The 13211-nt window shown below is 32.9% G+C and overlaps 1 protein-coding gene across 2 annotated transcripts in view; it reads left to right on the top strand.

Annotated features, from left to right (window-relative positions):
• Positions 1–1009: 1009 nt before the first annotated feature.
• Nsun2 (tRNA (cytosine(34)-C(5))-methyltransferase Nsun2) overlaps positions 1010–13211 on the top strand; it is a 32624-nt gene continuing 20422 nt past the window's right edge. The window contains exons 1-6 of one of the 2 annotated variants that reach the window (XM_080148078.1): positions 1010–1077; positions 1806–1890; positions 2636–2722; positions 3242–3288; positions 7072–7153; positions 12908–12972. In XM_080148078.1, coding sequence (XP_080004204.1) covers positions 1022–1077; positions 1806–1890; positions 2636–2722; positions 3242–3288; positions 7072–7153; positions 12908–12972 — 422 coding nt within the window. In that variant the 5' untranslated portion in view covers positions 1010–1021. Of the gene's footprint in view, positions 1078–1805; positions 1891–1979; positions 2045–2635; positions 2723–3241; positions 3289–7071; positions 7154–12907; positions 12973–13211 lie in introns of those variants that run through there. The other variant, XM_080148079.1, reaches the window with a different exon arrangement.

The following is a 13211-nucleotide window of genomic DNA, read 5'->3' as shown; positions in this document are numbered from 1 at the left end:
TTCTTCACTTAATCTTTGAAAATATCTTAAATTGATTTTAATAGAGGCTCAATGCAGTAATAAAACTTTTCTAATAATGATTTTAATAAGGGTTTTATCTGTGGGGTTGTAAATGTACACCAATTTAATGTCCATTGTCTTATTATCCCTGTTGTATTTACTATAAAGTGACCTAAAGTTTACATTGTAGTGTAGATAAATAAACAACAAACATATAAAACTCAAGGCTCGGCAGCCGTATATCTGCCTCTAAGCCTCGAGTCAATGAAATCAAGGTTTTTACAACTTTAAATTTCAGTTGCAAGATTTATCCTATTCCCATTTAATTCTTTATAGATCCCAAGCATATATAAACTTGAGGCTTGGGTGCGTGCAGCGAACGCGAAGTTGCCGAGCCCTGAAAAAAACTAGATAGATTAATTTATTGATTGTCTGAATAACAGGACCTGTGGTTGATTGGATTCGCTCTGTCGCATAAACAAGAAAACATGATGTGAAAACCCAAGAAACATATTTTGTTTGAAATCAATAAATGGATCTGGAATTTTCGAAAAATGGAATTGATTTTGGCCGCATGTAAATATCATTAATAAATGTATTAATGTAAAAAATCTTAGTTTTTGATGTTTCATAAAAATGTATTTCTTGCCGTTATTCTTTTGTTGACAAAAGTCTTCAAGATGTTTTTAAGTTTAACCTGAAATAGTTAAAATAATCAAGAGATATTGTATTATAATAATACTAAAATTTGTAGAATTCCTCTTATCAACTAGTACACCACTTAGTCCCCCGCTAGCCTCTTTGACCCAAAAAGAAGGATATGTGGTTTGCTGGCGATCTTAGAAAAATAGCTCATAAAAGTTAAACTTGTTTGAAATTTTCGTTGGTAAGAAAATAAAGTATTAGTTTAATATATACATACCTAGTTTTTAAAAAAAAGTTATTTCATTGTTATTTTTGCATTTTTATTTATATATTTAATTAAAATAAATCTATTAATGTTAAGTTTTTCAGATTAAAAATGGGAGGAAATGGAAAACGAAAGCATTATAATAAAAGTAGAAGCAAACGTCCAAGGAAAAATTATGAATTACAATCCCTACATAAAAGCAACAGAGTGTTTAAGTGTCTGTCTGTACCAAAGGATAACGCTAACTGTTGGATTGATATAGTTCTTCTTTACAATGTAGCTTCTCATAAGTCCTCGGAAAGTTTTTAACTGCTTTTGGGAAGGTACCGCCACCATCTCGAAATACAGAGATCGCCCCTATTTGTGGGGAATGGGATAATCGTACCGGATACAGATTTTAGTAAAATGTTGCTAGAATCAATTTTTTTACTTGCACAACTATTACAGTTTTTAGACTTAAAAATATTCTAAAATATATGAGAAATGTGCGACTAAGACCTTATTATTCTAAATTATTCACGTATTTTTTTTTAATCTTAGCTATTTTAAATTATTTGAAGCTCCAGGCCTCCAGGTGGTCTCTCTACAGGTAAAAATGAAAAAAAAAATTTCAATTATTTTTATTTTTTACCTGTACAGAGACCACCTGGAGGCCTGGAGCTCCGGAACCTGGAGGCCTATCCAAAAAATCTTAAATATGAGGGAATTTCATCATATAAGAATGATTTTATCCCTAATAACCTATCCTCTCAGTCCAAAGATAAAGCCTATACACCAGGTTTACGCAATTGTGTCAGAACTCCCCCCCCCCCCCCCCTTATATAGGTAAGGGCATTGGGATGAAATTATGTTTTAAGTTTTTAACTTGAACAAAAATTCAAATTTTATCATGTAGACAACTTGGTGCGAAAAAGTATGATGAAAATGGTCAGCTTATTGACGATAGAAATACTGAAGCAGGGGCTAAGCTTGGTTATAAGGTAACTAGTGATTGCTCATTCATAGAGTACTGCTATACTTTTCTGTATTTATTGTGCCTCCTTAAAATTAGTAAAAAAAAGTATCATATTGAGCAAAAATGGTTAGCTTATTGATTATAGAAATACTGAAGCAGGGGCTAAGCTTGGTTACAAGGTGAATATTGAATAAATTATTGGTTGAAAAGTTTAGACATTGCTGGTTAGAACTAACCAACAAAGTTGTCAACGAATGATAGAACATGAAAATAAAAATTTGGGTACTTCAATAATTTAAAGTTTAAGTTTCCTTCCTCCCTGGGTAAGGGGGGGGGAGTTTTGACACATTTGCGTAAACATGGTGTATAGGCTTTATCTTTGGACTGAGAGGATAGGTTATTAAAGATAAAATATAAAGCCTATACACCAGGTTTACGCAAATGTGCCAACCCCCCCCCCCCCCCCATTAAATGCTGAATTATGGAGTTCTATTGTATTTATCTGTTAATACAGGGTCCGATTTTGTACATTATTTATCTTATATGTTAAAAGTTTCTCTCTCAAGTATCCTTATGTAAAAGTAATAGGATGTCTATCTGTGTGTAACGAAGGATCTTGCCAACCGCTGAACCGATATGGTTATCTTTTGCAATGCATCTTTTATTACGGTTTTTTAAGGTTTTTAACTATTTTACTAACTAAGAGAAATGGCCCAGAGAAACCTTAAAAAAACCTCAATCAGATTTTTATCATCAGAATGTTAATCTAGGACATAGTGAGAGAAAACAAGAACTTTGAGGAATTCTACAAAGCCCAACATATTTGCCCGGATGAAGAGTTTAATGACATGATTAAGGTAAGACATACATAATCAATTGCCATTTTTGCAGAGTTGCTACGTTTTAAATATTGTGGCACATCTTATAAACATAGAATCATAAAACATTAATAGTTATTTATCGCATCGTATTATAGATACCTTTCCACGACGGTTAGTAAAATAATTGATTAATTTCAGTTTAGACGGCAGACCAAAACAGTATTGATTTTTTTTATATTTTATTATTCGTGAAAAATTGTCTATAATACTAATCGATACGATACATGATTTTTCAGTATTGCTCAAAACTGGTTTGTAAGCGATACTGTTAAAGTTTACCTTTCAAGAAAGTAAATACTTTTTAAACTCGACAGAATTGATTTTTTGTAAAAGTTATAAAAAAAACTTACATAGTTAAATTGATTATTTATCATACTAGTTCACAATTGAGCAATTGATCTGTTACAGAAAAAAGTAACAATGCTAACATTTTACCTTCGTAGATTTATCCAAAAAAAATGGAAGATTTTTTTTCTTAAAAATATATATTTCTAGGCTTTACAATTGGATCTCCCCGCCTCCTTTCGTATTACTGGTTTCAGGTATATTAAGTTTTTATTCAATTTCATAAAAGTGTATTATAATAGGGACGATCATATCCATCAGAAGTAAAGCTTTTTGACAAATATTCTTGTGAATTTATTCCTTTGAGAGTGTTTTGAAATTATTTTACTGTCATATAAAAAAAAGTTACCGAACAATAGAAAACTACCATTTAAGTTACTAACTCTAAGCCTGTAATAACTTACTTTTGAAGTTACCTTTTGACAAAGAGTATCTATTATAAAACTAATATGCTGCGACAGTCTGTCGTTCATGCTTCAAGATACATTTATCAAGGGGGGGGGGGGGGGGGAAGTTCTGACACTTTTGCGTAAACAGTGATTATAGGCTTTGTCTTTGGAGTGAGAGGATAAATTATTTGACAAAAAAGTTTCCTTTTGGGATGTAGTTTTCCTATTTTTAAAAAAAATTTGGATTCGGCCTCCAGGTTCCGGTACTCCAGGCCTCCAGGTGGATTCTGGACAGGTGAAAAAAAAATTTCAAGTTAGAACAAAACTTAGTTAACAAAAGTTGCTACTTTATGGATGGTATGAACTAATTAGAAGAAAATTTTAAAATCGGGCTCCAGGTTCAGGTACTGCAGGCCTCCAGGTGGATCCTGGACAGGTAAAAATTTTTAAAAGTTAGAACAAAACTTATTTAGCAAAAGTGGCTTCTTTATAGATGGTATTAACTAATTTGAAGAAAATTTTGAAATCGGGCTAAAGGTTCAGGTACTGCAGGCCTCCAGGTGGATCCTGGACAGGTAAAAATTGAAAATTTTTAGTATAAAAGTTAAAACAAAATTTATTTAACAAAAGTAGCTTCTTTATAGATGGTATTAACTAATTTGAAGAAAATTTTGAAATCGGGCTCCAGGTTCAGGTACTGCAGGCCTCCAGGTGGATCCTGGACAGGTAAAAATTGAAAATTTTTAGTTTAAAAGTTAAAACAAAACTTATTTAACAAAAGTAGCTTCTTTATAGATGGTATTAACTATTTTAAAGAAAATTTTTTAATCGGGCTCCAGTTTCAGGTACTGCAGGCCTCCAGGTAGATCCTGGACAGGTAAAAATTGAAAACTTTTTAGTTTAAAAGTTAGAACAAAACTTATTTAACAAAAGTGGCTTCTTTATGGATGGTAGGAACTAATTTGAAGAAAATTTTGAAATCAGGCTCCAGGTCAAGGTACTGCAGGCCTCCAGATGGATCCTGGACAGGTAAAAACTGAAATTTTTTTATATTAAAGTTAGAACAAAACTTATTTAACAAAAGTTGATACTTTATGGGTGGTATTAACTAATTTTTAAAAAAATTTGAAATTGGGCTCCAGGTTCAGGTACTGCAGGCCTCCAGGTAGATCCTGGACCAGTAAAAATTGAAAATTCTACTTTAAAAGTTAGAACAAAACTTATTTAACAAAAGTAGCTTCTTTATAGATGGTATTAACTAATTTGAAGAAAATTTTGAAATCGGGCTCCAGGTTCAGGTTCTGCTGGCCTCCAGGTAAATCCTGGACAGGTAAAAATTGAAATTTTTTACTTTAAACACTTATTTAACAAAAGTGGTTTCTTTATGGATGGTAGGAACTAATTTGAAGATAATTTTAAAATCGGGCTCCAGGTCAAGGTACCTGTAGGATCAAGGTGGATCCTGAACAGGTAAAAACGGAATTTATTTACTATTTAAGTTAAGACAAAATTTATTAACAAAAGTTGTTAATTTTTAGCTAAGTATTACCTAATTTGAAGAAAAAGACGAAATCAAGTTTGTTCTAACTTTAATAGGAAAAATTTTCAGTTTTTATCTGTCCAGGATCCACCTGGAGGCCTGCAGTACCAGAACCTGGAGCCCGATTTCAAAATTTTCCTCAAATTAGTTCCTACCATCCATAAAGTATCAACTTTTGTAAAATAAGTTTTGTTCTAACCTTTGAAGTAAAAAATTTCAATTTTTACCTGTCCAGGATCCACCTGGAGGCCTGCAGTACCAGAACCTGGAGCCCGATTTCAAAATTTTCTTCAAATTAGTTCCTACCATCCATAAAGTAGCTACTTTTGTTAAATAAGTTTTGTTCTAACTTTTAAAGTAAAAAATTTCAATTTTTACCTGTCCAGGATCCACCTGGAGGCCTGCAGTACCTAAACCTGGAGCCCGATTTCAAAATTTTCTTGAAATTAGTTAATACTATCTTTAAAGAAGCTACTTTTGTTAAATAAGTTTTGTTCTAACTTTTAAAGTAAAAAATTTCAATTTTTACCTGTCCAGGATCTACCTGGAGGCCTGCAGTACTTGAACCTGGAGCCCAATTTCAAAATTTTCTTTAAATTAGTTAATCCCATCCATTAAGTATCAACTTTTGTTAAATAAGTTTTATTCTAACTTTATTAGAAATTTTTTTCAGTTTTTACCTGTCCAGGATCCATCTAGAGGCCTGCAGTACCTGAACCTGGAGCCCAATTTCAAAATTTTCTTTAAATTAGTTCCTACCATCCATAAAGAAGCATTTTTTGTTAAATAAGTTTTGTTCTAACTTTAATAGAAAAATTTTTCAGTTTTTACCTGTCCAGGATCCACCTGGAGGCCTGCAGTACCTGGACCTGGAGCCCGATTTCAAAATTTTCTTCAAATTAGTTAATACCATCTATAAAGAAGCTACTTTTGTTAAATAAGTTTTGTTTTAACTTTTAAACTAAAGATTTTCAATTTTTACCTGTTCAGGATCCACCTGGAGGCCTGCAGTACCTGAACCTGGAGCCCGATTTCAAAATTTTCTTCAAATTAGTTAATACCATCTATAAAGAAGCTACTTTTGTTAAATAAGTTTTGTTTTAACTTTTAAACTAAAAATTTTCAATTTTTACCTGTCCAGGATCCACCTGGAGGCCTGCAGTACCTGAACCTTTAGCCCGATTTCAAAATTTTCTTCAAATAAGTTAATACCATCTATAAAGAAGCCACTTTTGTTAAATAAGTTTTGTTCTAACTTTTAAAGTAAAAATTTTCAATTTTTACCTGTCCAGGATCCACCTGGAGGCCTGCAGTACCTGAACCTGGAGCCCGATTTCAAAATTTTCTTCAAATTAGTTCATACCATCCATAAAGTAGCAACTTTTGTTAAATAAGTTTTGTTCTAACTTGAAATTTTTTTTTCACCTGTCCAGAATCCACCTGGAGGCCTGGAGTACCGGAACCTGGAGGCCGAATCCAAAATTTTTTTAAAAATAGGAAAACTACATCCCAAAAGGAAACTTTTTTGTCAAATAACCTATCCTCTCACTCCAAAGACAAAGCCTATAATCACTGTTTACGCAAAAGTGTCAGAACTTCCCCCCCCCCCTTTATATGTAACGGTTTTATGATTTTCTATTATTTTTCTAATCCTTTTTCTTTTCTTTATCTTTTTTATGGCCCTTTGGACAAGTATCTGCATTAGATTATGACAAAACTCTTGTCATTATTATAAAAAGCTTGATTTCTGAAAGCATGATTTGAATTAAGATATCCGTGATACACCCAATGAAACATTTGACATAGACAAATAGAATGACATTATGACGTCCTTTATTGTGTAGAGTGTCTTTGTACATTGACTTTTTATATGACTATATATGAAGTAGATGAAGTGTTCAGTACAGCTGCTTTATCTTTTTACATTAAACTTTGTAATCTTTGATAATTCAGATTCACCTAAATATGGACATTATTAATGATTAGCGCTGCTTATAACTATCTTTTTATGTTTGTCCATTCGATTTTATGATTTTATGGATGTTGTTTAGATCTCATGCCAAGTCTCTGTTGAATGTGATCAAGGGAGAATATTTCAAGGAATTCACAGATTTCCAGGCCAAGGGCGGAAAGGTAATTTTTTGCTTTTTTTATTAAATACTGTACAATCCTTTTAATAAAGTAACAGGTTGTTTGTGTGTCTGTGTGTTTGTTTGTACCGAAGGATCTCGCTAGCCGCTGAACCGATCGGGTTCTCCTTAACAGGGTAGCTTCTCATAGGTCCCGGGAAGGTTTATAACTATTTTGGGGGAGGGTACCACCACCCTCCCAAGAGATATCACAATAAATCGAAATTTTTATTTTAAGTATCACTGCGACTCTGATAGGAAATTGACAACATATTCATATGTGCTGTACTAAATCAATCATTACTTGAACTAATTTAATTAAATTAGTTTTTTTTTAGGTCTTTGATAATTCATACAACCCCCTTAAGTTATTCATTACAATAAAATACAATTTTAAAATTTATTTACTGTGTAAATATGCATAAATATAACGTTTTTACTGACAATTAGGTTGATTTTTACTCAAAGCATATTTCTTGTAGACAATAAAATGATTATAACTTTCGTTCTATTTAAGATAAATTGATGAAATAAAAAGTATATTCAATTTTATTATGCTGAGAAGTCACTCATTGATTTTCAGAAATAATAAACCCCTTTGAGTGGGGGCCTTGAGTATCGAAAAAAGAAACTATTGTAAATTTCTTTTCTATTGTGGGTTTTAATGATTCATATAGCAGCCAAACTGTTTTTAGGCAATACCCATTTGTCTGTCTGTCTGTCTGTCCCTCTGTCTGTCTGTCCTTTTGTCTGTCTGTCCCACCACTTGTCTGTCTATCTGTCTAACTGCCTCTCTTTTGGATTTCAATGAATCATCTAGCATAGCCTAATTGTAATTTGTTAATGCCTCAAAGACTGTCTATTACTATTTACCTGTCCCTCTGTCTGTCCGTCTGTCTATTCCTCCGTCTGTCTATCCCTCCGTCTGTCTGATCATTCACAGGTTCTCTATTGGATTTTATGTAATTAATTGTCTATTATAGTCAAACTTTGATAATTCTTCTTGCCTGTCTGTCTGTCTATCTGCTGAGTTTCTACCCTTGGTCTAACAGACTGATTCACTTAATTTATAAAAAATTAGATTTAACTAATAATATGGTGGTATCTTGCACCAAGAGATACACAAATAACCTTGTGTTGAAAAAAAACAAATAAAAAATTATTCAATTTCTTCTATGAAAAAAAGTGTAATACATGTTCCTTAAATCTCTTTGTACATCAAAAATATGTTTCAAATTTATAATATCAGGTTATATTCCATTAATTTATTAACAACTAAATTTTTTGACACCCCACTTATGACTTTTAACAGCCCCCTTAAACTAAAATCAAGGGTTATTTTATTAAGATTTTATCAAAACTACTTTACATAAGAAATTTATTACATTTCAAAATTTTTTTATAAAAAGAGGATTGGGATATATCTCCCTCCCAACATTAACTTTGAGCACTATTGTAAAATATATTAAAAGTTATAAACATATATCTATCAAGATCATTAAAGGAATTAATTTAAGTTTAAGGGGGGGGGGGGGTTAATGCAACCATCTCGTAATCAATGCGCAAATTGCACTTAGAATTCGAATTTCGTTTCAAAACTTGGCATGAGTAATCCTTGGTATATCTATTTTCCCAAAATGAATCAAAAAGTTGGAAAAGTGATGGCTAACAGCTGGCGGCTTAGTCGTTTAGCCGTTTTTGGGCTATATTCAGGGCAAAACTATCACTAATTACATAGGAATCAACTTTTTAAAACATATTTTTGCTTTAAATATCCATTTTTAAAATTTCTTGTACCAGCTGCTAAATGGCTAGAACTGGCTGAAAATGGCTGGGAGCGGCTAAGAGTATGAAGAGTAGATAGGGCTTGTGACATGTCTAGGGGTAGGTTTTTATTGGTACCAAGCTCAAAAATACTACTATAAATAGTGGGGGTCCATCCATTTGGCAGCTGGGGCTGTTACACAGACTGTTAAAAACCTACCTATAGACATGTCACAAGCCCTATCTACTCATTCTACTCTTGGCCGCTCCCAGCTGAGCTGCGGCCGTTAGCAAGCTGCCATATGGATGTTGTGTGGTATTTTTGAGCTCAGCACCCATAAAAACCTACCCTTAGACACATCAAAAGCCCTATCTACTCATCATACTCTTGACCACTCCCAGCTGTTTCCAGCCAGTTCTAGCTGTTAAGTGGGTGGTACTGAAAATTAAAATATGGTTATTGGTATAATTTAACATACATTAAAGCAAAAGTATGTTTTAAAAAAAAAACCTACCCTAGACATGTCACATCTTCCAAAGTCAAAATTGCATAAATATATATAATACAATTTTTGAGGTCACAATTTACTATAAATACTAACACTATCTGTGTAAAAACTTTGAGGGAAACCCCAAATAAAATAAATGGTCTTCTTATCAATAAAGGGGGTTTAGTGTTGGAAGGTGAGCAAAATTGATTGAATATTGAGCTAAAATTTTGAAACTGCCTGGTTACAGTAGTTACTGCATCTAAATGAAAACCAAATTAAATTTTTTATTTTTAAGTTATGTAAGAAAAACTCTGCAAAAATGGAATTTGACTGCAGATTACTTGCTACACCTTCATATGTTATAATTGAGACTGCTCCATTTTTTGGTAAATTTCAGGTTTATATTGACATACTAGAATTGAAATTTTGTAAAAATCTTTAAAATTGAGATCACACAAAAGAACTAAAAAAAAATTTTTTTTTGCAGATTTCAAAAACTTTGCAGTGCTCATGAGGTCACAATTATTGCATCACAGAAAAATATTTAGCATGGGTCATTTTTTTGCTTAAATCAACCAATTTTTACTGGGGGCAAAACTTTTATCAAAATTTTTCATGGGCGGGATGATTCAATCTACAATATATACTTTTGGCTGTTGACGGCTGTTCTCAGCCATTTTTGGCAGTTTTTAGCTGTTATGACAGCGAAATCTAGAAATTAAAAAAAGTTCTTTTAGTAATATGTCCATGACATAAAGTTATAATGTTAATTAAGAAAAGTTTAATTCCATGGAAATATTCAATTTTTTTATATCCTTATAAGCCATTACCCAGCTGCCACTATTTTTGGTAGTATTTTTCAGCTCAGCACCCATTAAAACCTATCCCTAATGGATGATTCCTACATGATTATTGATGGATTTGCCCTGAAAATAGCCCAAAAACGGCTAAACAGCTGAGCAAACAGTGCCATTTGTGCATTGATTACGTGATGGTTGCCTTAACCCCCCCCCCCTTAAGCTTAACTTTTTGTTAAATTTTGAAAAACAGACCTACCAAGGATTACACATGCCAATTTTCATAACAAAATTTGGATTAATTGATTATGGGATGGTTGCATTAACTCCCCCCCTACATATGTATGAGAGCTTCCCCATGTCCCAATTTACTAATTAAAAGTTGTACAGTACAGTTGTACAGAATATTGCAAGATTATTTTAGTAAAGTCTGGTAATTAATTTATCTAAAAATAGATAGCATATAATTATCTGAATCTGTGACTTGCTTAAATACACCCTCCTTAAACACCCCCAACCCCACTTCATTTTAAGGGGTGTAAATTTATTTCCTTTACACCCCCTTGGAATTTATAGAGGGGTGTATCTGAGGGTGTAGGCTCTTGTCAAGAGGGTGGACATGGGTGAAAACCTAGGGAGGTGTATCCATCCCCCTTAATTTTACAAGGGTGGTGTAAACAACCCCTATACCAACCTTTTGCACGCCTTTGATCTTAACTATACTTTCAGAGTCCATAACGTTGTAAATTCTGTAAGGGGGGGGTAAGTTTTGCCACTTTCGCGTAATCAGTGTTGTGTGGGCTAGGTATTGATCTGAGATTATAGGTTATTAAATAAGAGATTATAATTTTTACCTGTTCAGAGTGGACCTGGAGGCCTGCATCACCTGAACCTGGAGGCCGATTGTCAATTTATCTTTAAACATGATACTAACATCCAAAATTACGCATATTTAGTTTTATAAGTGTACCTCTAACTCTTTAAATAAGAAATTATAATTTTTACCTATTTAGACTGGACATGAAGGCCTGCAGCACCTGAACCTGGAGGCCGATTTTAATTTTAACTGCAAATATGATGATAACATCCAAAAAGATGCATATTTGGTTTTATAAATGTACCTGTAACTCTTCAAATAAGAAATTTTAATTTTTACCTGTCCAGAGTGTACCTGGAGGCCTGCAGCACCTGTTCCTGGAGACTGATTTTAAATTTTTCTGCAAATATGATGATAACATCCAAAAAGATGCATATTTTGTTTTATAAGTGTACCTGTAACTCTTCAAATAAAAATTTTTAATTTTTACCTGTCCCAAGTGTACCTGGAGTCCTGCAGCACCTGAACCTGGAGGCCGATTTTAAATTTTTCTGCAAATATGATGATAACATCCAAAAAGATGCATATTTTGTTTTATAAGTGTACCTGTAACTCTTCAAATAATTTTTTTTTATTTTTACCTGTCCAGAGTGTACCTGTAGGCCTGCAGCACCTGAACCTGGAGGCCGATTTTAAATTTTTCTGCAAATATAATGATAACATTAAAAAAAAATGCATATTTTGTTTTATAAGTGTACCTCTAACTCTTCAAATAAGAAATTTTATTTTTTACTTGTCCAGAGTGAACCTGGAGGCCTGCAGCACCTGAACCTGGAGGCCGATTGTCTTTTTTTTTCTTCAAATATGGTAATAACATCCAAAAACACGCATATTTGGTTTTATAAGTGTACCTCTATCTCTTCAAATAAAAATTTTTAATTTCTACCTGTCCAGAGTGTACCTGGAGGCCTGCAGCACCTGAACCTGGAGGCCGATTTTAATTTTTTCTGCAGATATGTTAATAACATTCAAAAAGAAGTATATTTTGTTTTATAAGTTGCTCTCTAACTCTTCAAACTAAATTTTTTTAATTTTTTTACCTGTCCAGAAACGACCTTCCAGCCTGCAGCACCTGAACCTGGAGACCTATTCAAAAAATGATTAAATTTCCGTGAACTACTACCCAAAAGTAAACTTTTATTCTAAATAACCTATAATCTCAGATCAATACCTAGCCCACACAACACTGATTACGCGAAAGTGGCAAAACTTACCCCCCCCCTTATTCTACAAAAATTATCTTCCTAAATTGATATATAATTTTCGGGGTGGCGTGGGGTGGACTAAACATTAAAATTTTATGGAAAAAAAGATATCTTTAGAACATTCATGACTTGAAATTATCCCCCCTTTGTACTCAATACGCATTTTTTATTCTAAGTGCGTCAATTTTGCGTCTAAAGATACCCTTAGTTTAATCATTAATTTCTCCAAAAAATGATGAAAAAAGATAAATTTTTTTTGATAAAATGATAAAAGTATATGTAAAATAAAATAAACAGCAAAAAAGATGATAAAATTACGTTAAATAGAACGAAAATTAGAGCGTTTTGTATGCCTTATAAAATGCGTATTTCTCATGAAAATTGTTACGATTTCGTGTGTTGAGTAAAACTTTTATAAGTTTCCCATTTCTATAAGTGAGCGAGCCGCCGTGGTATAGAGACTCCTACGTAACATTGCAAGGTATCATAGAAAGTGACTCCTAAGGATTGAACGCAACAAAAAACTAAACATTTAAAGTGCCACTAGATGCTTCCAGGGGCGTAGCCGCTAGTATTATTTATTTTAAGATCGATTCCTTAACTGATTTCAAAATTAATTTCTAGGTTGTAGTGCCAACCTGTCTCGAATGGTATCCAGATCAGTTGGCTTATCAGCTTAATGTCACCAGGTAAATCCAGCAGCTCTTAAATTTATGTCCATCTGCGTTATAAAAAATACTTTTATAAAAGATGACTCGGTTGTGAATATTTCACTTACTACTGGCGCGAGTGACTGCAGATTTTTCAAAATTAGCGACCAAACAGTTTATGTGAAAATTCAGATGATTAATTCTTACATCCAGTGTACCACAATGCCCTCTTTTTAATATTCAAAATTTTTTTAAATAATACCTACAACTTTTCATTT

Source organism: Acartia tonsa, chromosome 14, assembly GCF_053477335.1.
Source record: "Acartia tonsa isolate MP-2025a chromosome 14, ASM5347733v1, whole genome shotgun sequence".
NCBI lineage: Eukaryota > Metazoa > Arthropoda > Copepoda > Calanoida > Acartiidae > Acartia > Acartia tonsa.
Note: the sequence above shows the minus strand (reverse complement) of the source record. Positions and strands in the feature narration are given on the sequence as shown.